Source organism: Chiloscyllium punctatum, chromosome 19 (genome assembly GCF_047496795.1).
Source record: "Chiloscyllium punctatum isolate Juve2018m chromosome 19, sChiPun1.3, whole genome shotgun sequence".
In the NCBI taxonomy this organism is placed as follows: Eukaryota; Metazoa; Chordata; class Chondrichthyes; order Orectolobiformes; family Hemiscylliidae; genus Chiloscyllium; species Chiloscyllium punctatum.
Window position 1 is genome coordinate 45,526,505 of NC_092757.1, and position 27,784 is coordinate 45,554,288.

General features: G+C 44.5%; 1 protein-coding gene across 3 annotated transcripts in view; it reads right to left on the minus strand.

The window, feature by feature from the left end:
* Positions 1-25,070, minus strand: part of p2rx1 (purinergic receptor P2X, ligand-gated ion channel, 1) — a 106,848-nt gene extending 81,778 nt beyond the window's left edge. For all 3 annotated transcript variants that reach the window (XM_072589317.1, XM_072589316.1, XM_072589315.1), the window contains exon 1: positions 24,850-25,070. In XM_072589317.1, the coding sequence (XP_072445418.1) occupies positions 24,850-24,992 (143 nt within the window). In that variant the 5' untranslated portion in view covers positions 24,993-25,070. The remainder of the gene's footprint in view (positions 1-24,849) is intronic.
* Between the last annotated feature and the right edge of the window lie 2,714 nt (positions 25,071-27,784).

Consider the following 27,784-nt stretch of genomic DNA (forward strand, 5'->3'; position numbering starts at 1 on the left):
GGAATTATAAATCAGTGAGTCTGATGTTGAGAAAGATGCCACAGTCCAATATCAAGGATTTTTATAGCAGGCACTTTGAAAACAGTAGTGTTATCACATACACATAATAAATCCACTGGAATTCTTCAAGAATGTAATGAGTAGAGTTAGTGAAGGGCAGCCAGTGGATATGGTTTATTTGGGTTTTTAGAAGACTTTAAACAAAATCCCATATAAGAAATTAATGTCTAAAATTAAAGCACATAGGATTAGGGGTAGTGCATTAGGATGGATAGAACATTGGTTAGCAGACAGAAAACAAAATAAGAATAAATGGGTCTTTTTCTGAATGGCAGGCAGTGACAAGTGGGATACTGTCGGGATTGGTCCTGGACCCCACCTCTTCACAATTTATGTAAATGATTTAGATGAGGGAACTCAATGTAAGATCTCAAACCTTGCAGGGTGGGAGGGTGAGCTGTGAGAGGATGCTGTGTGATTTGGACAGGCTGAAGGAATGGGCAAAATCATGGCAGATGCTGCATAATGTGGACAATCATGAGGTTAGCTACTTTGGTCACGACAATAAGAAGGTCGATTCTTATTTGAGTTTCTATCACTGGAGAGAGAGGAATCTTTGATGAGACCTGGATTTCCTCATGGACCAGTCACTGAATGTTGATTCTAGGAGCAACAGGCAGTAAAGAAGGCAAACTATATGTTAGCTTTCATTGTGAGGGGATTCGAGCACAGCAATAAGGATATCTTGCTGCAATTATACAGAGCACTGGCAAGGCCACATCTGGGATATTGTGTGCAGCTTTGGTCTCCATATCTGAGGCAGGATGTTCTTGCTACAGAGGGAGTGCAGGGAACATTTACCAATTTGATTCCTGGGACAGCAAGTTTGAGGAGAAATTGAGTTGGTTAGGACTGGAGTTTAGAAGATTGAGGGGGGGATCTTATCAAAACCTATGGAATTCTAATAGGACTAGACAGGCTAGATGCAGGAAGGATGCTCCTGATTGTGCTGGAGTCCAGAACCAGGGGCCATTGTTGAAGGATAAGGAGTTAACCTTTTTAGACTGAGATGTGGAGAAATGTCTTCAGCCAGAGAGTAGTGAGCCTGTGGAATCATTACCACAGGGAGTGGTTGAAGTCAGCGATAGGGCAAGGGTCAGGGCTTTCAAGAAGGAGGTATAAGGGGTCATGGGATACGAGGGCAGGGTGAGATTGAGCTCCGTGATTGGCCATAATAATAATGAATGGCGAAGCCAGTTTGACAGGTCAAATGGCCTATTCCTACCTTCAATGTTTCTGTGTTTCTAAATGGAAAAATAAACAAAATGGAACACTCACAAACACCAATAAAGACTTGCAGTCTCACACACACACACACACACCCACACACAGACACACACACACATAGACACACACAGAGACACACACTGTAATCCACAGTCCCAGGCTAATACTATGGGGACATAGGTTCAAATCCCACCATGGCAGGTGGTGGAATTTAAATGCAATTAATAAATGTGGAATTCAGACCTGATCTCAGTAATGATTAACATACATCTTTATCATCATTTGTGATAATAAACCCTTCCTTATTTAGTGTGAATTCCCAGATCTCAGCAATGTAGTTGACTCTTAACTGCCCTCTAGTGGCCAAGCAGGGCACTCAGTTCCAAGGCAATTAGGGACAGACAACAAATACTGCCCTTGCTTGTCCCATCCTTTGAAAGAGAAAAGAAATAAGTATTGTAACTTGATTTACCGGATTTTGGATTTGCGCTCCTGCATAGTGCCCGTGTCTTTGACTCCCTACAGTGTGGAACCTGGCCTTTCCTGATGATTATGACCAAATTGTCGGCTGTCCTGCTCCTCAGATGCTGCCTGACCTGCTGCGCTTTTCCAGCGCCACACTTTTCGAAGCTGATCTCCAGTATCTGCAGTCCTCACTTTCTCCAAGCCAGCCATTCAGCCCATCAAGTCCATACCAATCCTCTGAAGAGCGTCCCACCCAGACACACCCCATCCCTAATCCTGCATTTCCCGTGGCTCACCCACCTGTCCTGCATGTTCTTGGACATGACGGGCAGTGTAGAGTGGCCAGTCCTCTTAATCCGCATGTCTTTGGGCGGTGGGAGGAAGCTGGAGCACCCAGAGGGGATCCCGCACATGGGGAGACTGTGCAAACTGTACACAGACAGACAGTCACCCAAAAATGGAAGTGAACCTGGGTTCCTCATGCTGTGAAGCAGCAATGCTAACCGTCTTGTGCTCACAGTTCCTGCTATCAGTCTTTACAATCAGAATCAGTGAAGGGGGAAGTGCTGAACAAGGAAGAGATGCAGGAACAAGAGGAATCCTCTGAGGAGGAAGAGGAGGGTGCAGATCTTGAGGTGAAACGGGCACAGTGACAAAGAGAAGGTGATAGGACAATGGTCCAGGCAGCCTTAGGGAATATTATTGCCACTTGCTTCTGGTTTCCCTGAGACTGGAAAGCACATGGGAATACTGGCTGGAGACTTTCCATTTGCAAATCCCAAATTCCTTTATACAGTTGGAAGATGGATCTCTACTGGGTGTGTGTCACATCAATAAGAGTTGGACCTGTTTGTTACTCTAGTCAATGACAAAGTTCCTTTCTTTTTTCAACGGTGGCACTGATGTCCTCTGCTCTGTGAAAGCTGTGCTGACCTTGGCTGAGCCCAATGTTGGAGATAAAGCAGCTGTCACCCAGTCAACAATTCTACTGGATGGCACTCAGCCTTGTTGGTGCTGAAGTGATCTTTGTATCAAAGATGTAGGAGTCACAGCGGGGAGTGCACTCCCTCAGGAGGATTACCAAATGGCCATTCCTCCGAACAATGGCCCTTCTGAGAGTTGCCCTATCACTATCCCTTCAATATTTCAGAGTGTATTCACTGTGTCCTTGCTATGCCCGAGCAACCTCGGACAGCATTACAATTGCAATGGGCCATGACATCTGCACTGACTTTCTCCAGAGTGAGCGGGAGTTATCCACTAGCCATCTCACAGCCTTAAATATTACAGTATTCTTTTGAGAAACTCATGCGCAGGGCAAAGCTTTCTCTGTTGAAAAGTGTGGAAACTCCACAGATTCCAACATCTCTCCCCTTCTGAAGAATGGCCGATTTGGACATTCCCAGGCTCCAGTTCCTTACCTTAAGCCGCATTAGATTTGGTACTGGGTAATGAGCCCGGCCAGGTGTTAGACTTGGAAGTAGGTGAGCACTTTGGTGATAGCGATCACAATTCTGTTATGTTTACTTTAGTGATAGAAAGGGATAGGTTTTTACCACTGGGCAAGAGTTACAGCTGGGGGAAAGGCGATTATGATGTGATTAGGCAAGATTTAGGAAGCATAGGATGGGGAAGGAAACTGCAGGGGATGGGCACATTGGAAATGTGGAGCTCAGTCAAGGAAAAGCTACTGTGTGTCCTAGATAAGTATGTACCTGTCAGGCAGGGAGGAAGCTGTAGAGCGCGGGAGCTGGGGTTTACGAAGAAAGTGGAATCTCTGGTCAAGAGGAAGAAGAAGGCTTATGTTAGGATGAGATGTGAAGGCTCCGTTAGGGTGCTTGAGGGTTACAAGGTCTCAGGAGAGCCAGGAGGAGACATGAGAAGTTGTTGGCGGATAGGATCAGGGTAAACCCTAAGGCTTTCTATAGGTATTTAAGGAATAACAGAATGACGAGAGTAAGATTAGGGCCAATCAAGGATAGTAGTGGGAAGTAATGGAGTCAGAGGAGATAGAGGAAGCACTAAATGAATATTTTTCAATAGTATTCACTCTAGAAAAGGACAATGTTGTCGAGGGGAATACTGAGATACAGGCTACTAGACTAGGTGTGATTGAGGTTCACAAGGAAGAGGTTTTAGAAATCCTGTAGAGTGTGAAAATAGATAAGTCCCCTGGGCCGGATGGGATTTACCCTAGGATTCTCTGGGAAGCCAGGGAGGAGATTGCCGAGCCTTTGGAATTGATCTTTAAATTGTCATTGTCTACAGGAATAGTGCCAGAAGTCTGGAGGATAGCAAATGTGGTTCCCCTGTTCAAACCTTATTGAGTTCTTTAAGAAGGTGACCAAACAGATGGATGAGAGTAAACCGGTTGATGTGGTGTATATGGATTTCAGCAAGGTGTTCGATAAGGTTCCCCACAGTCGGCTATTGTACAAAATGCAGAGGAATGAGATTGTGGGAGATATAGCAGTTTGGGTCAGTACTTGGCTTGCTGAAAGAAGACAGAGGGTGGTGGTTGATGGGAAATGTTCATCCTGGAGTCCAGTTACCAGTGGTGTACTGCAAGGGTCAGTGTTGGGTCCACTGCTGTTCGTCATTTTTATAAACGACCTGGATGAGGGCATAGGAGGGTGGGTTAGTAAATTTGCAGACGACACTAAGGTCGGTGGAGTTGTGGATAGTGATGAAGGATGTTATAGGTTACAGAGAGACATAGATAAACTGCAGAGCTGGGCTGAGAGGTGGCAAATGGAGTTTAATGTGGACAAGTATGAGGTGATTCACTTTGGTCGGAGTAACCGGAATGCAAAGTACTGGGCTAATGGTAAGATTCTTGGTAGTGTAGATGAGCAGAGAGATCTCGGTGTCCATGTACACAGATCTTTGAAAGTTGCCACCCACTTTGACAGGGTTGTTAAGAAGGCATACAGTGTTTTAGCTTTTATTAATAGAGGGATTGAGTTCCGGAACCATGAGGTTATGCTACAGCTGTACAAGACTCTCGTGCGGCCGCAGTTGGAGTATTGTGTACAATTCTGGTCACCACATTATAAGAAGGATGTGGAAGCTTTGGAAAGGGTTCAGAGGAGATTTACTAGGACGTTGCCTGGTATGGAGAGAAGGTCTTACAAGGAAAGGCTGAGGGACTTGAGGTTGTTTTCGTTAGAGAGAAGAAGGTTGAGAGGTGACTTAATAGAGCCATATAAGATAATCAGAGGGTTAGATAGGGTGGACAGGGAGAGCCTTTATCCAAGTATGGTGACGGTGAGCACGAGGGGGCATAGCTTTAAATTGAGGGGTGATAGATATAGGACAGATGTCAGAGGTAGTTTCTTTACTCAGAGAGTAGTGGGGGTATGGAATGCTTTGCCTGCAACGGTAGTAGATTCGCCAACTTTAAGTACATTTAAGTAGTTATTGGACAAGCATATGGACGTACATGGAATAGTGTAGGTTAGATGGGCTTCAGGTTGGTATGACAGGTCGGCACAACATCGAGGGCCAAAGGGCCTGTACTGCGCTTTAATGTTCTATGTTCTATGTTCTAGAATCCCAATTTATAGGCATGTGGTCCCCTGACAAACGAGACTATCTATGGTCACCTATGTTGTTTATAATCAGAGAGGAACCGATGTTTGAGAATTGCAATGCAGCAAATCTTTTTGCTGACACCATGTGGGGAATGAACTGTTAGGAGGAAGTGATAGTTGTAGGTACTGTTACAACATTTAATAGACATTTGGACAAGTACATTAATAGGACAGGTTTAGAGGGATAGGGGCCAAATGCAGGCAAATGGGACTTGTTTAGTTTGAGAAACCTGGTTGGTGTGGACCGAAGGATCTGTTTCCATTCTGTATGACGCTATGACTATATTCCACATCTTGAACATCCCATTCTAGTTAACACCATCATGTTGGGACAGTAAGGCTATAACTGAGATTATAAGAGGAGGAGTGAATAGATATTTATAAAAATGCACATACTTATATCAATATAAATGTGCCCTCAGACTGGTTTTTAACTTCCTCTCTGTATTACTATATCTAGAGGTTCCCCAGCAGGAGTGGAGGAACCCTGCTTTGTGGTATGCTCTATTGACTGAGAAGATGTGAGTGGTTGTCCCATGTAGGATTTTGATTTTGAAGGCCCTGGCCCAGTTGAGAGAGTCTCGCCCGGACTCACCCCTTTCATCCTGATGGGAGAAGCTCTACGTTACAGAAAGTGGCTCAGGGGGGCACGGTGGTGAGGTGTCTCAGAGGGGCACGGTACCTCTGGAGGGTGCTAGCAAGAACCTCTGGGGGTATCTGTCTGAAACCCCTTCTTCCATTTGGCTGTTAGCACTACCCTGTCGCCCTGAGAGGAAGGGGGCACCTAGAGAGCGCTTGATATCCCGATATCCCCTTTGTCTCTTGTGACCAGAGTGATGGAGTACAGGTCCTTCAGCAACTGAGCTTTTTCTCCAGCATTGACAGCCATCCTTCCCACAGAGACAGCCAGGTGTATGGGTGTCCCAGCCATCATGATGGCGAGCACATGGAAGTACGCATCCATCTTTAGGTCCCGCCTATTTTAGCCTGATGGTCTCAGGCCTCTTTCTCAAGTTTGGTCACGTCAACCTCTAGCTGACCATGTCAGTTATATGTGCTCCCTTGAGCCTAATCTAGCTAGACTAGCCCCTGAGGTGATAGTATCTGCACTGCTGGAGAGTGTAGGTGGGGATGCCCTGCTGCCAAATCCTCTGGATTTCACACTCTTCCTCCTCACAGCTGGAGCTGGTGTGAATGGCTTACTCCCAGATTGAGGATTCCTGGATACCATTGGAGCCTGTGAAAGTGAAGACAGATCGTGAGTCGATGGACATGGAGGGAAGCTTGGTCAGAGCAATGTGCTAGCACCAGTGCTCACCTGAGAACAGTAGGGTCCAATTGCAGAGTGACTGGGATGCTGGCCCATTATTGTCTCCCCGTCACCTCAGGAGCAATATTCCTCTTCACCAGCCACCTCGATAGGCCTTTCCTCACCAACACAAGCTTCCCCAGCCCCTAGCACCAAGACATGATGTGGATCCGCTGGCATTGCTCTGGGGTGGACAAAGTCAGACTTCACACTATACCAGGTTATAGTCCAACAGAGAAGAATCAGAGAATCCCTACAGTGTGGAAACAGACCATTTGGCCCAACAAGTCCACACCAACCCTCTGAAGAGTAACCCACCCAGACCCATTCTCCTATCCTATTATCCTATATTTACTCCTGTCTAATGCACTTAACCTCTACATCCCTGAACACTATGGTCAATTTAACATGGCCAGTCGGCCTAACCTGCACATCTTTGGACTGTGGGAGGAAATAGGAGCACCAGGAGAAAACCCATGCAGTCACGAGGAGAATGTGCAAACTCCACACACACAGTCGCCCGAGGCTGGAATCGAACCTGGGTCCCTGGTGCTGTGAGGGAACAGTGCTAACCACTGAGCCACCGTGCTGCCCTGGTTCATTTGAAATCACAAGCTTTCAGAGCACTGCTCCTTAGTCAGGTGAAGTCTCGAAGTGTGATGGCAACGGGTGCTGCAGCAGTTTGTGAGGTTGTGAGGGCGGGTGTGGTTTGCCCAGTGTGTGATTCAGAAAGGTTAGCCGTTGGAATGGCCGAGCTGGGTGTGAGCCCTTGACCGGGATCACGCTTGTGGTGACTTTGCAGGCTGTGAGGTTTTGTGCCGTGTAGTGGCCGAGTGAGGGTGAATGTGAAAGTGAGGTGGCGGAGTGAAGATGGTATCACTTCCCTTTGTGTAGCACAGGAGATAGTTTACTTCTCTCTTTCATCATCCTTCACGTGGGGCCCAACTGTACTGACCAGCACTGTGACCTGTCACCTTTGACCTGTGCCCAGGCTGGGTGGATCTGATGTGATAGCCTCTTGAGACTATTTGGCAGGAGGATGGTGGCTCATCTTCGTATGACATTCAGGACACCTTCCATGTAACAGGAAGCCCAACAGGAGCTTCTTTTTGCTGGTAACTCTTATGTAGCAGGAGCAAGCGCCATATTGTGACATGCAGCATTCAAAGTGAGGTCCGGCTGGTCTTTAACTATTACACCAGCTCACACGGAACACAGAAAGTTCCATCAGAGTTGAGTTCAGCTCCTCAATCTCTCACTCCCCACAAGACTTACTTGCATTGGAAACACATTGAGAAGTACATGACTGGCCGATATAATTCACTCCTGGCCATGTGGACATAAGGCCTCCCAATGTACTTTCACATTGAAAGGAAATATACCACTCTTTAAAAAGATGATGTGCATATCTATGTGTCCTTATCTTTACTTGCTTTTTTCACACACGCATTGCGTGTTGAGTAAAGTGAAAATGTATATCAAGCTGAGTGACAGAGGAAAATGGTTGAAACCAATTCTGTCCGCATGCTTATTTAAAAGTAGAATGAAGATAGTCAGGGACTATATTCAGCTCACAGCAGAAATTAGGATATACAGTAGCATCATATGGATTTACTCATGAAATCCTGTGCGGTTAAGACCTTCCCAGATGAGAAGAGATACAGGAATGCATCACTGCAGAAAGAGTGTGTGAAGTTTAATTGTTAATGTTCACACAAACAGTCTGTATAACAAGGAGCTGTGGGGTTACCTTCCTATTGTTTACAACACATTAAAAAGCACAGAATTTAACAAACACATATTTATTCCACTGCCTGAGCTAAATGCCTCCCACCGACTGTGAGGGCCTGTTTGTTGGACAGCTCGTTACTATGGTGTTAGCAACAATAAAAGGATAACTTTGAAACCTTTCAAATTCCTCAGAAATAGTGAAAAGTTCCATAGGTTTCACAGTCTCTGCTATCAGGCTGTATATTGAAGCATGGAAGGAGAGAAATGTCAGCTGGCCTGGGAGGAATGACTCAGGTTTTACTGGTAAATTCACCTTCCTGTGAATGACATAGACTATTCATTGAAATCTGTGTCTGTTAACAATTGGCACTCTGGTTGTTCTGTTGTGTTCATCTCACAGTTAGCTGGGAGCTCTAAAGTTAAAAGGGCGATGACATTTGACACTAGACTGATGCTTGCAAGAATTGTGTCTGAAACTCGACATCTGAGGTTTTATTTATGTTTCTCCCTCAGGTGCCCTGTGGGTATTCCATCCATTTTGCTGAAATCAGAAGATGTGAAGAGATATCCTACAGGCCCTCCTAAGATTTAATGCCTTTGTTATCTTTGAAGTTAAAACTAGTACCGTGGAATTTTAAAAATAGGGTATCTGTACTCTTGGAAGTGTGCAGGTTGCCTGTTTTAAAGGAAATGTCCAGCTTCCCCATCTCACCAGGCTTGCTCCCTATCTGCACTGTGTTATTTCCAGCAGCTTGATCAGATGGGCCAAAGGGCCAAGGTGTGGCAGAAGGGGTTTAATTTAGATAAATGTGAGGTGTTGCATTTTGGTAAGGGCAACTGGTTCAGGACTTAAGCACTTAATGGTGGGGTCCAGGGGTGTGTTGCCAAACAGAGAGACCTAGGGGTGTGGGTGCATTGTTCCTTGAAGGTGCAGTCACAGGTAGACAGGAGGTTTGGCACGCTTGTCTTAATTGGTCAGTCCATTGAGTACAAGAGTTGGGATGTCATGTGAAGCCACTTTCCAAACACTGCATTCAATTCTTCTATAGGAAAGACGTTGTTAAACTTGAAAGGGTTCAGAACAAATTGACTCGGATGTTTCCAGGGTTGGAGGATTTGAACTATACAGAAAGGTTGAATAGGCTGGGGCTATTTTCTCTGGAGCGTCGGAGGCCTGAAGAGATTTATAAAATCATGAGGGACATGGATAGGATGAATAGTCAAAGTCTTTTCCTCAGGAGTCTAAAGCTGGAGGGCATAGGTTTAAGGGTAGAGGGGAAATATTTAAAAGGGACCTAAGGGACAACTTTTTCACACAGAGGGTGGTACGTGTGTGGAATGAGCTGCCAGAGGAAGTGGTGGAGGCTGGTACAATTACAACATTTAGAAAGCATCCGGAAGGGTATATAAAAAGAAGGGTTCAGAAGGATGTAGGCCAAATGCTGGCAAATGGATTCACATGAGTTTAGAATATTGAGTCAGCACGGATGATTTGGACTGAACAGCCTGTTTCTGTGCTGTATAACTCTATAACTTGTCTTGACAACAGGGTCACCTCACTGTTTGTTTGCGTGAGTCGGTAAATAAAGCTAATAAAGTTCCAATTGCACTAATGTGCTCAGAATACCTTATGCTTCAAGTTCCACACCCAGCATGATGCCTCTGTAAACAAGAGCACCGGTCATAAGAATCATTCCAACAGAGATGTACTCATCTCTGATCTACACCTGTCTAACAAGGTGTATAATATTTGAATCTTACTCACATAGATATACAGAATAGCAGAAAGGGCCACTCATCCCACCATCTCTGTATTAGTTCTTTAAAAGAGCTATCTACAAAATCCTGCACTCCATATGTTAACCTATAATCAGTTTATCCCAATTGTGCAATTCTTTTATTATTTCATATTTTTATTTTAATGTTTCTTTATAACGATATTATTTACTAAAGTTCTTCCGTGGATGTGGTTATCACCGGTTTGTTTCACAAGGATTTGTTGCTGATCCCCAACTAGCCTTGGGAATGTGATGGGGAGCTGCCCTCTTGAATCACTGTAATCTGGAATGGTGGATGGACAGCCCTAATCCTGTTACGAAGACAGTTCCAGGATCCTGACACAGTGAAAATGAAGCAACAGCAATGTCATTCTAATCAGGATGTTGTGTGGCTTGGATCGTGTTGTAACAGAGGGTAAAAACAATGACTGCAGATGCTGGAAACCAGATTCTGGACTCATGGGGCTGGAAGAGCACAGCAGTTCAGGCAGCATCCGAGGAGCAGCGAAATCGACGTTTCGGGCTGTCTTCCTGATGAAGGGCTTTTGCCCAAAATGTCGATTTTGCTGCTCCTTGGATGCTGCCTGAACTGCTGTGCTCTTCCAGCACCATTAATCCAAACATTGTGTTGTAACAGAGTCATAGAGTCATACAGCATGGAAACTGACCCTTTGGTACAGCCAGTCTATGCCGAACATAATGCCAAACTAAGCTAGTCCCACCTGCCTGCTCCTGGCCCATATCCCTCCACACTTTCCTATTCATGTACTAATCCAAATGCCTTTTACACATCCACCACTTCCTCAGGAAGTTCATTCCAGATTATCTATCTTCCTATAGTTCTGAAAAATAATTATCTTCAGATAAAAGTGTGATTCCTTAGAAATCTGATTCCAATATGTTTTCAGAAATGTTTTTCAAGACATCAACAATCCTTTATCATAGAGCCATTGAGGTCTACAGCACAGAAAAAGGCCCTTCAGCCCATTGAGACTGTGCTGGTTAGAAACAGTATTCTACTCCGATTTTCCAGTGCTTAACTCCTATCTTTGTATACCTTGGCATCGTAAGTGCACATCTAAACTCTTCTTAAATGTTTATGAGGGGTTTCTCCCTTACAGGCAGCGAGTTCCAAATCCCCACCACCCTCTGAGTGAAAATAATTTCCTCACAATCCCTCTAAACCTCCTGCCCCTTCCCTTAAACCTATGGCCTTACACCAGGTCCTTCCACCAGGGGGAAGAGTTTCTTCCAGTCTATACCCTAGCTATTTCACGTATACTTTCATACATCTAAATCACGTTCCTCCCAGTCTCTTCTAAGGAAAACAACTACATTCTGTCTATTGTTTCTTCATAATTGAAACTCTCCAGGCCGGGCAACATCCTGGTAAATCTCCTTTGCAACCTCTCCAGTCTATCACATCCCTCTCATAACGTGGATTCCAGAACTGCACATCATATTCCAGCTTTGGCCTAAGCAAAGTTTTATACAGTTCCAACATGACCTCACTGCTCTTAAATTGTGTGCCTTGACTAATACATGCAAGTATACCGAATGCTTGCTTAACCACTTTTTCCACCTGTCTTGATATCTTAAGGGTCGAAAAGTGTGATGCTGGAAAAACACAGCAGGTTTAAGGGCCTGTTGGACATGAACACCAAGGTCCCTCTGATCCTTGGTGCTTCCCAGGGTCCTACCATTAATCATGTACCCCCTTGCCTTGTTTGTCTTTCCCAAGTACATCACCTCACATTTATCTGGATTGAATTCTAATTGCCGCTGATCAGTTCATGTAACCAGCTATATCCTCCGGTAATCGCAGGCTATCCTCCTTCTTATTTATCACCCCATTTTTGAATCATCTGTGAACTTACTGAACAACCTTCCAACATTTAAGTTTAAGTCATTTATGTTGACTACAAACAGAAGGGGCCCGACACTGGCCCCTGGGGAACCCTACTGGACACAAGCCTCCAGTCAGAAAAACACCCCGGAACCATCACCCTCTGCGTCCTACCACTCAGCCAATTGTGGATCCAATTTGTCAAATTTCCTTGGATTCCATGGGCTCTTACCTCTTCTATTATTCTGTAATGCAGGACAGTAATCAAAGCCTTGCTGAAGTCCAAGTAGACCACAACAAATGCATTGCCCTCATCCACACACCTGGTCGCCTCTTTGAAAGATCCAATCAAGTTGATCAGACATGGCCTCCCCTTAACAATCCATGCAGATTGTTCTCAATTCGTACTTGCCTCTCCAAATGCAAATTAACTCTGTCCCTCTGAATTGCTTACAACAGGTTTTCTACCGCTAAGGTTAGACTGAGGTGGCCTGTAGTTTCCTGGTTTATCCTTTGCTGCCTTCTTGAGTAATGGTACCACATTGGCTGTCCTCCAGTCCTCTGGCACCTCTCCTATGGTCAGAGAGGAATTGGAAATAATTACCATTGTTCCTACTATTTTTTTTTTCCTTGCTTCACTCAATACACAGGGATACATTTAATCTGGCCCTGGAGTTTTATCTATGTTTAAGTCTGCCAGCCACTCAGAACCTTCTCTACATACCTTTCTATGTCCCCATCATCCCACTCACTAGTGAACACCAGCTCAAAGCATTCATTTAGAATGCTATCTACCTCCTCTGGCTCCACACACAAATTACTGTTGTGGTCCTCAATAGGCCCTAATCTTTCTCTAATTTTCCTTTTACTCTTAATGAACTATATTTTACCTGTCATTAAGCTGCTGTGACCCATTTTAGCTCTCATAATCTCCTGTTTTAGGACCCTCTTGCACATTCTATACTCCTCTCGGGCTTCTCCTGTTTTGAGCCCCTCAGTATCGGTCATAACCCTCCCTTTTTCTCTTTATCCCATGCTACTCATTCTTCAATATCCAGAGTTCACAGGATATCTGCCCTTTACATTGGAACATGTTGATCCTTCGGCTCTCCATATTTCCTTCTTGAATGCATCCCACTGTTCTGACACATAGGTACCTAGAAACATCTGCTCCCAGTATACCTGAATCCTATTAAAATTTCAGGCCCATCTTGTCCTTTTCCATAGCAATTTTGAACCTAGCCAAGTTATGATCACTCCCTGCAAAAATGCTCTCCCGCTGATATTGCAACCACTTGTCCAGCTTTGTTACTCAAAATTAAGTTCAAAACCCCACTCCTTCTCTTATGGATCCTTCTATATAATGGCAGAAAAACTGTCCTGGATGCATTTTAAGAATTCTACTGGCATTAAACCTTTTACACTGTGGTTCTCCCAGTTAATGTTTGGGAAACAAATCCCTTACTATCATTACACACCGTGTAAAAAAAATGGTCAGCACTTTCTCTGACCTGTAAAAACCATCTTGAGAGAGGAAACATTTTTTGCTATCCACATCAACACTACAGCCACCCCTGCCCTCATCGCTTCCAACATTCCCACTGCAATGGCATTGCTCCAAGGAGAAAGTTCCGTAAACTGAAGTCCCTAATCCTTGACTCCAACCTGGTAAGTGTTCTCTGTACCTGCTCAGTATATCCCTTCAAAAACGTGATGTCCAGAACTGTGTGATTATCCCACATGAGGCTTTGTCAAAGTTGCACCCCAGCTATGAAGAGGGAGAGATGATCAGTGGCTAAGTGACAAACACCACGTTTTAAAAAGACATTTAAATCCCTGAGTGTTAACAGACAAATGCCAGGCTTCTTCGTAAGTCTTAAAAGAAAGACTAATGTTTATTATTCGACATAAGAAATTACAGCCACATGCAGTCACTTTGGGAAAGACTGTGATTACACAAATAGCATGTCTATAGGTCTTAGGATTTTACGAGTTTTCTGTGGTACTTGATTGAAGACTGGCTGACATTTTTTTGTCCTTTTCTTTCCTTTCACTGAAGGGAAAATCTCTTGTGGTTTCAGAAAGACAGACTGGTTGGTGTTTTATGTTCACAGGAGCCGATTTCTCCAGTCCAAACAGTTCTTTCGGCAGAAGGATTTCAAGACCAGCTGAAGTCTCTGTCTAGTGGTGTTCCCTCAGAGAGGGACTTGTTCTTTTGCTAGGTTAGATGTTCTGGTCTTCTTAATCCTCTTTATCACAAACTTCTTGTGATCAGAATATCTCTTTCTATTGTCCTTGCAGTGATTGTAATGAGGTCAGCCAGGTGGACCTCATAGAACATGAATTCCCTGATTGGGGCTATTAATCTGGTCCAATCAAGGAGCCCTGGCTGACATGAAAGGGTGAATGTCATGGATGTTTGCACTCTGAATACCTGACTCAGTGAGAGGCCGTGCTATTGTCAAAGACTATGCATCTGTAGACAAAAAGGGGATTGGCGATAGAATGCCAGAGTGTGAAGAGTTATTTCAGCCCTCATAAATAATTTTGATGGGTTGAACATTGTCAAATAATACAGTTCAGGTATGACACATCCATTTGCTAACTTGATAAAATAATGTTTCTCACATCCACTTTCTCGATTTCAAGTTTGGAGTGAAAAAGTTACTTGGAGCATGGAAACCACAAGAAGGTTCATTGGTATTTTAATGACTTTTCAGATCTATGTCCAGAAAGGATATTTGCATTTTAATAACTTAGTCAAGACTTGTCTCGGCCTAAGAAATAGCTCAGGGTTCTCCTAGTTTCTTTGTGTGTTGGCAAGAAAGAAATCACCTGACCTCTTCACTCTATTTTGTTTGACAAAAAAACTACCTTTTAAATTTGAGAATATCTAACTCTATCTCCCTCAAAATGATGCCAATTAGATTATGTAGCCTTACCATTCTCATAAAGTTTGGCTCATCATTAAATTGTATCTGTCGTATTGTATCTGCCAAGGAAATTACCGATAGTATCAGATCCAAGGAAGAAGCATACAGATTGGTCAAGAGAAAAAAAATAGGTGTGAGGATTAGGAGCAGTTTAGAAGTCAACAAAGAAGGAGCAATGGATTGATCAAGAAGGGGAAAATACAGTATGAAAGTAAACTCGCAGGGAATGTAAAGGCTGATACTAAGGTGAAGAGGAGGAGCTGGGTGAAGACAAATGTAGGTCCCCATAGACAGAGATGGCTGAGCAACTGATACATACTTTGGTTCTGTCTTCACAAAACAGGACATAATTCAGACACCAGAAATGTTGGGGAATGCAAGATTTAGTGAGAGGCAAGAACTGAGGGAGATCAATATGAGCAGAGAAATGATGCTGGGAAAATTGATGGGATTGAAGATGGATAAACCCATAGAGCCTGGTAATCTATATGCCAGGGTCCTTAAGGAAGGGGCTCCAGAAATAAGGGATGCATCGGTGGTCATTTTCCAGGATTCTATAGACTCTGGAACAGTCCCTGTAGATTGGAGGGTAGCTAATGTCACTCCAATATTCAGAAAGGGAGGTAGAGAGAAAACGGGGAATTATAGACCAGTAAGCCTAACTTCAGTATTGGGGAAAGTTCTCAAATCCATTATCAAGGACTTTATACCAGAGCATTTAGAAAGCAGTGGCAGGATTAGACAGAGTCAGCATGGATTTCTGAAGGGGAAATCATGGCTGACAAATCTGTTGGAGTTCTATGAAGATGTAACTGGTAGAGTTGACAAGGGGGAGCCAGTCAATGTGGTGTATTTGGATTTTCAGAAAGCATTTGACGAAGTCCCACATGAGAGATTATTGTGCAAGATTAAAGTGTGCGGGATTGGGGAAGTGTATTGAGATGGATAGAAAACTGGTTGTCAGAGAGGAAACAGTGTAGGAATTAATTGGTCCTTTTCAAACTGCCAGGCAATAACTAGTGGGGTGACATGGGGATCAGTGCTAGTACCCCAGCTATTCACAATATACATCAGTGATTTGGAAGAGGGAACAAAGTGTAACATGTCAAAGTTTGCAGATGATACCAAGTTGGTTGGGAGGGTGAGCTGTGAAGAGGATGGAGGGATTCTTCAGCATGATCTGGACAGGTTGGGTGAGTGGGCAAGTCGATGGCAGATGTAGTATAATTTGGATAAATGTGAGGTTATTCACTTTGGAAGCAAAAACAAGAAGGCAGATATCTACCTGGATGGCTGTACATTGGGAGTGGGGAGTGTGCAGTGGGACCTGGGTGTCCTTGTGCACCAGTCACTGAAGGGAAGCATGCAGGTGCAGCAGGCAATAACGAAGGCAAATGGGATGTTGGGCTTCACTGTGAGAGGTTTTTGAGTACGGGAGCAGGGATGTGTTGTTGCAGTTATACAGGGCCTTGGTGAGGCCACACCTAGAATATTGTGTACAGTTTTGGTCTCCTCTTCTGAGGAAGGATGCTCTTGCTCTCGAGAGAGAGAGTGTAGGGAAGGTTTCCCAGGCTGATCCTGGGGATGGCAGGACTGAGGTATGAGAGAGTGACTAGTTTAATTGTTTTCACTGGAGTTCAATGAATAAGGGAGGGGAATCTAACAGGACTAGACACAGTACATGCAGGGAGAATGCTCTGGATGGTGGGTGTGTCTAGAACCAGGGGTGACAGTCTGAGGATTCAGGATGGACCATTTAGGATGGAGATGAGGAGACATTTCTTCACCCAAAGAGTGGTGAGCCTGTGGAATTTATTACCACAGGAAGGAGTTGATGCCAAAACATTGAAGGCATTCAAGGGGCGGCTAGGTATAGCTTTTGGAGTGAAGGGGATCAAATGTTGTGGGGAGAGAGCAGGATTATGCTATTGAATTGAATGATCGACCATGGCCGTGATGAATGGCAGAACAGGTGGGAAGGGCTGAATGGCCTCCTCCTGCTCCTATCTTCTGTGTTTCTATATGGCTGACCATCTCACCACTCTATGTTCTCCTGTAGTTTCCTACTATCTTGTTCTCCATTTATCACGTTTGTAACAACTACAAACTCCAACCCTATACATCCTGTACCCGTGCCTCCCTAATGTTTTCCCTCTGTGATCCATTTTGAGGCTTGCAGCTCCTCAATGAAGCTGACAGTGGGGTTGGGCAGAGAGGAGCCATGAAAGTGGGGCAAACAGTGGGGCATTGCTCACTGGCCTGAGAGCTTGTGATCCCATGATTTCAGCTCGCAACCCCATCTGGGGTGCTGACCCCCCACTTTGGGAAACTCTGTCCTCGACCCAAGTCCAGGCCATTTATGTCTACCATCAAAAGCAATATTTCTAATAATACACCAGGAATGTCCACTACGTATGTCCTTTCAGTTAGAAAAGTCACCGACTCAACATGTGCTAACTTGATCTCTTAGTCAGTCATATAGCCAAGTTACTACAGACCCTTTAATGCCACAGTGTATTTGTTTAATCAAGCTGGTTGGAGGTTCTTCAATACCTGCCTTTGAGAGTCCGCTTATGTATTTACTGCTTTATTTTTGTTACAGTTCCCTGGTAAGATTAGTCAGACTGTTTCCATTGACAAATCTATGCTGATTGCACCTTATCAGCAAATGATTCTCCAAGTCAGAATTCATTTTCTTGATGACATTTCTTTCCTGCAGCTTCACGCTGCAATAATATGATGCTTCCCACCCACAGTTATCAGGTTAATGCTTGTTTCCTATTACAGAGCAATGGCTTATCCCTGTCAGGGCAGGTGATCAATGCTGGCCCACTCAGTGATACCGATGTCCCACCAGTGAATAATGAAAATTTTACAATATCCCAGTCCTCAGGGACCTCACCCATATCTAAGGAAGATCAAAAGATTGTGGTCAGAACTTGTGTTATCTTCAACCCAGCTCCCCTTAGCAACCGATAATGTAGTCCCTTTGGATCAGGTGACCAACTAGCGTTGAGTGATGCCAGCTTCTTTAGCACCACCGTTCTATCAGTTTTCATCTTGTCCAGTATCTCTCCCTGCTCCTGTTATCTTGTGACATTAACTCCATCCTCTTCTGTTGTGAAGACCAGTGCAAAGTTCTCAGTTCCTTGACAAGAAGGTTTCATTTCCTCTCCCTAACTGACCCTGCCTTTCCTTTGACACTCTTTACTTTTCTATATTTATAAAAGATTTTTTTTAAATTGCCTGCCACTCTTTTCTCAAGCTCTCTTTGTCCTTTTGTCGTCCTTTATCGCCTGTGTAACCACTTTCTTATTCCCATTGCTTTTCCACGATATTCTTCAGTGATGTCCATCAACCTCTTCTTTGTGTTTCAATTTATTTGAGCTTCTTATTTCCTCTCCTCATCTTACAGCAATGGGCTAGCATTAATCGGCCAGCCTGAAGATTTGACCACATTTAGAGTCATAGAGTCATAGAGATCTACAGAATGGAAACAGACCCTAAGTCCAACTCGTCCATGCGGACCAGATTTTCTATGGGCCTAGGGTCATAGGTAGGGCAGACAAGGTCAGGACATCAGGGGGTGTGGCATGGTGGCTCAGTGGTTAGCACTGCTGCCTCACAGCACCAGGGTCCCAGGTTCGATTCCAGCCTCGGGCGACTGTCTGTGTGGAGTTTGCACATTCTCCCCGTGTCTGCGTGGATTTCCTCCGGGTGCTCCGGTTTCCTCCCACAGCCCAAAGATGTGCAGGTTAGGTGAATTGGCCATGCTAAATTGCCCGTAGTGTTAGGTGCATTAGTCAGAGGGAAATGGGACTGAGTGGGTTACTGTTCGGAGGGTTGGTGTGGACTTGTTGGGCCGAAGGGCCTGTTCCACACTGTCGGGAATCTAAAAAAAATCCTGATGGATGTTAGTGAACCCCAATAGAAATTGACAGTGTTACATCGTCACTATTAGGCCAGCTTTTTAATGACTTAAAATCTTTCCATCTGCCATGATGGGTTCAAGTCCGCGTCTCCAAAATATTAGGTATGAGTTCTGGATTTCTAGTCTGGTGACATTAACACTACGCCACCAACACTCCAATTTTAAGTAAATCTGTTGCTCCTCCAGAACAGAAAAGACAAAATCTAATTTGTACAGAGTGCTGTGGTCATGTTTTGTCCAACTGATGACTAATCTGGTCAATGCTGTTGATCACTAATTGATGATGTCGGTTGACAGAGAGGTGGAAGGTGTTAGGTTACTGGAGATTATAGACAGATTGGTCAGATGGACAGAGCAATGGCAGATGGGCTTTGACCCTGATAAATGTGAAGTGATGCACTTTGGAAGGAAGAACAAGACAAAGGAATACTTAATAAATGACAAGACACTAGGAAGCTCAAAGGAACAGAGGGATCTTGGGGTGTTTGTCCACAGCTCCATGAAGGTGGCAGTACAGGTGCAGTTAAGAAGGTGTATGGGATGCTTGCTTGTTGTGCAATAAATTCTAAGAGCAGGGAGGTCATCTTGGAGTGTACTGGAATGAGCTGGAGTACTGTGTGAAGGCTCTGGTCATCGGACTGTAGGAGGAATGTGATTGTAGTTGAGGGGGTGTGAAAGAGAGTCACCAGAATGTTGCCTGGGACGGAGCATTTCAGCGATGAAGAGAAACTTGATAAGCTGAGGTTGTTGTCTTTCGACTAGACCAGATTGAGAGATGACTGATAGAGGTATATAAGATTATGAGGGGCGTGAACAGGGTGGATCGGAAGCTTTTGTTCCCCTTAGTCAACGGGTCATTAACAAGGGCCATAATTTAAAGTGCAAGGGAAGAGGTTTAGTGGGGAGTTGAGGAAAGCTTTAAAAGTACTTGGATGACCACTTGAAGTGTCACAACATTCAAGGCTATGGGCCTTATGTGGGAATATGGGACTAGGATAGGTAGCAGTATATTTTCTGGTGGTACAGGCTCAATGGGCCAAATGGCCACTTCTGTACTGTATGATTCTATGAATCATAAGTTTCTCAATGATTAAAGAGCCGCTGACATTCCAGAATTAAGTAACGCTTGCTACAAAACACAGAGAAATCAAACTCAACAGATCTCTTAATTTGTAAGCTTGATCATAGCTGCTATGACAAAAGGTTCAAGCTTGTCTCTCCTCTCCACTGATGCTGCATGGTCTTACTGAGGTTTTCCAGCGGTTTCTGGTGCATGGAACCTATTTTTGCAGAACTGGTGGCAGTGAGTGGGTTAATTGTTCAAACTGCTGTGTCCACGTGTCTGTGAAAGTAATGTGAAGATGGCAAGTTCATGGTTAACACTAAAAGGGGAAGTGTAGTCAAATCTGAGGATGCAGATAAGCGTTGGGATCATTTATACAAATGGGCTGACGGATGCAAGATGTAACTTAATACCAATAAACGCAAAGTGTTGGAGGAAATGATGGGCAACATTAATACCGAATCAGTATGGAGGGTTATAGAAAAACACCTGAAACGAATGCGGACTCCAGGCAACATTATTGACAATGAGGTGAACTGATCTGTTGCACACAGCTACTACGCTAGCATTAACGATCAGACACTAGCTGAATCTCTATAAGTGATTGGCCAGACCACAACTGCACAATGGCATTCACCTCAGATGTCACTGGTCTCATAATACAGAGGGTAACATCAAAGCTGTGGGGTCATGGGTTCAAATCCCAGAGCAACAGCTGGCGGGATTTTTAAAAAAATCAATTAGAATGATCTGGAATTTAACAGTAGTCTCAGAAATGGTAACTGTGCCTCAATTGTTAAAAAAGTCCATCTGGTTCACTTAGAATTATAGAATCCCCATAGTGTGGAAGCTGGCCTTTCAGCCCATCGAGTCCACACCAGCTCTCCAAAGAGCATCCTACCCTGACCCATCCCCCTCCTTATCCTTTTAACCCTGCGTTTTCTTATGGATAATCCACTTAGACTGCACATCCCTGTCCCACTCTGGGTATCATGATCCAAGTGGTTGGCCTGAAGTGACACCATGTTATAATCATAAAGTCATCCAGCATGGAAACAGACCCTTCTGTTCACTAGTCCATGCTGACCATGTTCACTTAAGGAAGGAAATCTGCTGTCTTTCCCTGGTCTGGCCAACATGTGAATCCAGACCAACAGAAATGTGGGTGACTCTTAACTGACCCCTGAAATAGCCCAGAAAGCCATTTAGTTTAAGTGAATTTGGGGATGGTACTGATAGATCATAAAACATAGAACAATACAGTTCAGAACAGGCCCTTCGGCCCTCAATGTTGCACCGATCTGTGAAATAATCTAAGACCATCCCCCTACCCTATCCCATCATCATCCATGTGCTTATCCAAGGATTGTTTAAATCTCCCTAATGTGGCTGAGTTGACTACATTAGCAGGTAGGGCATTCCACGCCCTTACCACTCTCTGAGTAAAGAACCTGCCTCTGATATCTGTCTTAAATCTATCACCCCTCAATTTGTAGTTATGCCCCTTGTACTAGCTGACATCATCATCCTAGGAAAAAGACTTTTACTGTCTACCCTATCTAATCCACTGATCATGATTCGGAGATGCCGGTGTTGGACTGGGGTGGACAAAGTTAAAAATCACACAACACCAAGTTATAGTCCAACAGGTTTAATTGGAAGCACACTAGCTTTCGGAGGGACGCTCCTTCATCAGCCCTCCACTACCACCTGATGAAGGAGCGTCACTCCGAAAGCTAGTGTGCTTCCAATTAAACCTGTTGGACTATAACTTGGTGTTGTGTGATTTTTAACTTTGTAATCCTCTGATCATCTTGTATGTCTCTATCAAATCCCCCCTTAGCCTTCTTCTTTCCAATGAGAACAGACCCAAGTCTCTCAGCCTTTCCTCATATGACCTTCCCTCCAGATCAGGCAACATCCTGGTAAATCTCCTCTGCACCTTTTCCAATGCTTCCATATCCCTCCCAAAATATGGCGACCAGAACTGTACACAATATTCCAAGTGCGGCTGCACCAGCGTTTTGTATAGTTGCAGCATGACATTACCGCTATGGTACTCAGTCCCCCTACCAATGAAACCTAACACACTGTGTGCCTTCTTAACAGCACTATCAATCTGGGTGGCAACTTTCAGGGATCTATGTACGTGGATTCAAGATCGCCCTGCACATCGACACTACCAAGAATCTTTCTATTGACCCAGTACTCTGCCTTCCTGTTATTCTTCCCAAAGTGCATCATCTCACATTTAGCTGCATTAAACTCCATTTGCTACCTCTCAGCCCAATTCTGCAGTTTATCCAAGTCCCCCTGCAACCTGCAACATTCTTACACACTGTCCACCACTCCAACCGACTTTAGTGTCATCTGCAAATTTACTAATCCATCCATCTATGCCTGCGTTTAAGTCATTTATAAAAATGACAAAAATAGTGGTCCCAAAACAGTTCCTTGTGGCATACCAGTAGTAACTGGACTCCAGGCTGAATATTTTCCATCAACAACCACTTGCTACCTACTTACAGAAAGCCAGTTTCTAATCCAAACTGCTAAATCACCCTCAATCCCATGCCTCTGCATTTTCTCCAACAGCCTACCTTGTGGAACCTTATCAAAGGCTTTACTGAAGTCCATGTACACCACATCAACTGCCCTACTCTCATCTATATGCTTGGTCACCTTCTCAAAAAACTCAATGAGGTTTGTGAGATACAATCTGCCCTTGAAGAAACCAAGTTGACTATCTGTAATCAAACTTTGGCTTCCTAGATGATTATAAATCCTATCTGTTGTGATTCTGTTCGCCGAGCTGGGAGTTTTTCTTGCAAACGTTTCGTCCCTATAAATGCCTATAAATGCCGGAGGAAACAGCACAGAAGCGCTTCACAGGAGGCTCCCAAGCACTGACGATGTCACCTAGACAGGGGACGAAACGTTTGCAAGACAAATTCCCAGCTCGGCGAACAGAATCACAACAACGAGCACCCGAGCTACAAATCTTCTCCCAAACTTTGAAATCCTATCTCTCATAATCCTTTCCAAAACGTTTCCTACAACAGACGTAAGGCTTACTGGTCTATAATTACCTGAGTCATTTCTACTGCCCTTTTTCTGGTACTAAACATGTAGACAATGACGACTCAAAGATCAAAGCCAAAGACTCCAACACCTCCTCCCTAGCTTCCCAGAAAGTCCTCGGATAAATCCCATCCGGCCCAGGGGATGGGATTCTCCTTCTAGAATTGATAACACCTCTTCCTTATCAACCTCGATCCTTTCTAGTCTAACAGCCTGTATCTCAGTCTTCTCCTCTGCAATATTCTCCTTTTCCTGAGTGAAAACCAATGAGAAATATTTGTTTAGCACCTCTCCGATCTCCACAGGGTCCACACACAACTTCCCACTTCTGTCTTTGACTGGCCCTATTCCTACCTTTTATTCCTCACATACCTATAGAAAGCTTTAGGGTTCTCCTTTATTCTGTTTGTTAAAGACTGCTCATGTCCTCGCTTTGCTCTTCTTAACTCTTTCTTTAAATCCTTCCGAGCTGATCTGTAACTCTGCATCGCCTCATCTGTACCATCTTGTCTCTTCGTCACATAAGCCTCCTTCTTCCACTTAACAAGAGATGCAATTTCTGTAGTAAACCACGGTTCCCTTACCTTATCACTTCCTCCCTGTCTGACAGAGATATACCTGTCAGGACACGCAATGGCTGTTCCTTAAACCAGCTCCACATTTCGATTGACCCCATCCCCTGCATTTTGCTGCCCCATTCTATGCATCCAAAGTCTTGCCTAATCGCATTATAATTGCCCTTCCCCCATGTATAACTCCTACCCTGTGGCATGTACCTACCCCTTTCCATCGCTAAACTAAACGTAACTGAATTATGGTCACTCTCTCCAAAGTGGAAAGAGCTGAAAATGTGTTGCTGGAAAAGCGCAGCAGGTCAGGCCGCATCCTGAAGAAGGGCTGATGCCCGAAACGTCGATTCTCCTGTTCCTTGGATGCTGCCTGACCTGCTGCGCTTTTCCAGCAACACATTTTCAGCTCTGATCTCCAACATCTGCAGTCCTCACTTTCTACTCTCTCCAAAGTGCTCAACTACCACTCAATCAAACACCTGGCCTGGTTCATTACCAAGCACCAGATCCAACGTGGCCTCCCCTCTTGTCGACCCTTCGGCATACTGTGTCAGGACACCCTCCTGTACATATTGGACAAAAGCCTCGTACGTCCCATGAATGAATAAAGAAAAATCTTCTCCTGACTTCAATGGAATTGCCTGTAATGGGCAGCCAATCCAATAAAACTTGTGACCAGACAGTGAGACAGAGATGTATTTGATAAGGCATGCGTTGAAGGACATTGAGCTGGCCAGTAGACCAAGAGACTATATGGTCAACCTTATAGAATATGCCACACCAATATGGGGCGTAAAGTGTGTCATTAGTGTTGATGCTGAATAGTTGGCCTTGGCTCCCCAGCCTTGGAAATTCCAGCTGTAACCCCATTCCCAAAATACCTGACCAACAGCGAAAAGCTATCCTTGTATAGGGAAACGAGAGAGAAATAAACTCAATTCAAATAGCAGAAAGAATGCCTTCACATTCGAGGTGATTAATGTCAAGATTCATTTACCAAGTGGAGTTTCAGAGTTTGGATTTACACTCAGCAGGAATTACAGAAATTTAACATTTGTCCGTCCACATTCATCAACGAGAAGTGTAATTTCAACACTGGAGATTTTAGTGTCATCTTAAGGTCAGTCTTGGAAAAGTATCAACACTTTTCTTGCAGATAATGCAAAGGTACAAAATCTTTTTATCACAACTGTGGCTCTCCGCCAAACTCTGCTGCTGACAGCTTTACACTCAGACTAAAGGGTTAAAGAAACTTACTCTTACCCAATGATGTAAGCAAGCACTCCTAGCTGGATCAATCGAAAAATTAACCCGATTCTTTTGTTTCTGATGGTTACCATCCGAGGGGTGTCATACTCGAAAAAGAAGTCAGAAACATTTGTGAGCAGCCTGTCTGTGTCCATCATTGCAGAGAGAGAGGCTGGTTCTCGCCAAAGTGAAAGCTCTGACCCTTCAACAGTGGGGTGCAGTCACTGGAACATCTGTAAATGGCTGTCTGTTTGATAACTTGTTTAACCCTGATGGGCGGAGCCTGTTGACAAAGCTATTTCTTCGTTAACAACCAGCACTTCCACTTATGGTCTGAGGCCATCTGGAACCGACCACGTAGTGTATTTGCAAAAAAGAAACGAGGAGAAGTAAATTAATTTTTATTAACCCTTTGTTAGCTTTTGTGACATTTCTTTTCCAGAGAAAGCAAGGGATGTACTGGTATCCTGGAGAGTCTAGTCACTTGCAAACACAGCATGGAAGACAATCTGACCCCTCACTTTATCGGAATGGTGTCATTTTGAGCTCTATTCTCTAATAAACTTTCAGCTCTGTGGCTCTTTAGAGAATGGCAGATTGAGGTATCAGAAAGGGCTGATGAAGGGCTTTTGCCCGAAACGTCGATTTTCCTGCCTCTCGGACGCTGCCTGACCTGCTGTGCTTTTCCAGCACCGCTCTGATCTAGACTCTGGTTTCCAGCATCTGCCGTCCTCACTTTTGCCTGAGGTATCTGAAAACGGAACATTAGTTCTCGGATGCGGGAGGTAGAGAAAGAGCATCTGGAGCCTTGCATTTTAAACTCTCAACTTTAATGCTAATGAAAGGGGGGAATCCAATACTGTGGCCTGAGATACAGTCAAGTAACAGCAATGTCGAAACGAAAAGGCATGAAGGAAAATATTGTATTGCTTTTAACATAACGTTTCTCCTTTGCGTTTACAACTCTTGCCCTTGTTTACAAGTCACTCCATAGCCACGTCCCTCCCTATTTCTGTAAACATCTCCTGTCCACACAGCATTCCTGATTTTAATTGTTCCATCAATGGCAGTGATATCTTCAGCTGTCTAAATGCTAAATCTCTGGTGTTCCCTCTTTCAACCTCTCTTCCTGCTGACTCCAGGATGGTCTTTACACCTTACCTCTTTGACAAACTCTTTAGCTCGACTTGTTTAATATGATTCGATTAGATTCCCTCCAGTGTGGAAACAGGCCCTTCGGCCCAACATTGCTACCTCGCCCCTCTGAAGAGTAACCCACCCAGACCTGTTCCCCTATCCTATATTTACCCCTGACTAATGCACCTAACTGATGAAGGGCTTTTGCCTGAAACGTCGATTTTCCTGCTCCTCAGATGCTGCCTGAACTGCTGTGCTTTTCCAGCACCACTCTAATCCAGAATCTGGTTTCCAGCATCTGCAGTCATTGTTTTTACCTAATGCACCTAACACTACGGGCAACTTAGCGTGGCCAATTCACCTGACCCGCACATCTTTGGACTGTGGGAGGAAACTGGAGCACCCAGAGGAAACCCACACAGACACGGGGAGAACGTGCAAACTCTACACAGAGAGTCGCCCGAGGGAGGGATCGAACCCGGGTCCCTGGCACTGTGAGGCAGCAGTGCTAACCATTGAGCCACTGTGCGGCCCAAAATATCCCCTTGTGTGACCCACTGTTAAATTTTGTTCCATAATGTCCCCTTCCAGAGGACTTTTTATTTTACACGAAAGGTTTTATAAATACAAACTGTTGTTGTAAATATCTTCATGGCCAGGTAGTGAAAGCAGTAATGTTTCTCTCTTCGTCACCATCTCCAACTCGGACTTCTGTCTCAGGGTCATGTTTTCCACTCCAGCACAAGAAGTCCAATCCAGGCTGACACCCCTGTGCAATACTGAGGGAGAGCTGCACTATCAGAGGTGCCTTTTTTCAGATGAAGTCTTATACACCAAAAATAAGAGATCCCATTGTCAAGAAAACCAAGGGAGTTTGTTTATTTCCCCAAAAGACATCACTAAATCAGATTTGGCCATCTTTCCAAGCGGTATGGTTGTTTAGAGAGCAGCTGATGGTCATTCGGAGATAGGTGGGTGTCAGGGATGTGGTGTTTGTGGGGTTCAGAGCCTCGTGATTTTCGGGGCTAGAAAATGAACCTAGCTGTGTTTGGTTACAATCTCAACACTTGATCACCCCCAGTTTACCATCACCATCTCTGAAAAGATTACCAAAACATTCAAGGTGTGAGTGACCATCATTTATAGCTCACCAGCTCTAGGCGGACTGCAAAACGTGTTCTTACCCAGACCGTGGCTTTGATTCTCCTGACGGCTGAGAACTGTGCACTCACAAGGAGCTCAATGTATCAAAACCAACACATTCACAAACAACTTCACTCAATAATGGGTCATCGCTGGATCTCTGAGAACCTCTTCGGCTGGGTGCAATCTGACCTGGTTCTGAGTGAGAATATGGTGAGATACTCATTACCATCACAGAAATCCTACAGTGTGGAGACAGGCCATTCGGTCCATCAAGTCCACACCAGCCCTCTGAAGAGTATCCCACCTAAACCCACCCTCCTACCCTTTAACCCCACATTTTCCATGCCTAACCCACCTACCCTGCACATCCCTGGATACTACGGACAATTTAGCATGGCCCTTCCACCTAACCTGTACATCTTTGGACTGTGGGAGGAAACCTGAGCACCCGGAGGAAACCCACACAGACACGGGGAGAATGTGCAAACTCCACACTGATAGTCACCTGAGGTTGGAATCGAACCTGCGTACCTGGCGCTGTGAGGCAGCAGTGTTGACCACTGAGCCACTATGCCATCCAAATGATGTTAGTGAGCCAAATTTGCAGCAATGGACAGCATATGTTTATTTAAATACAACTTTCTTCCCTTGGCTTGGGGCAATTTGA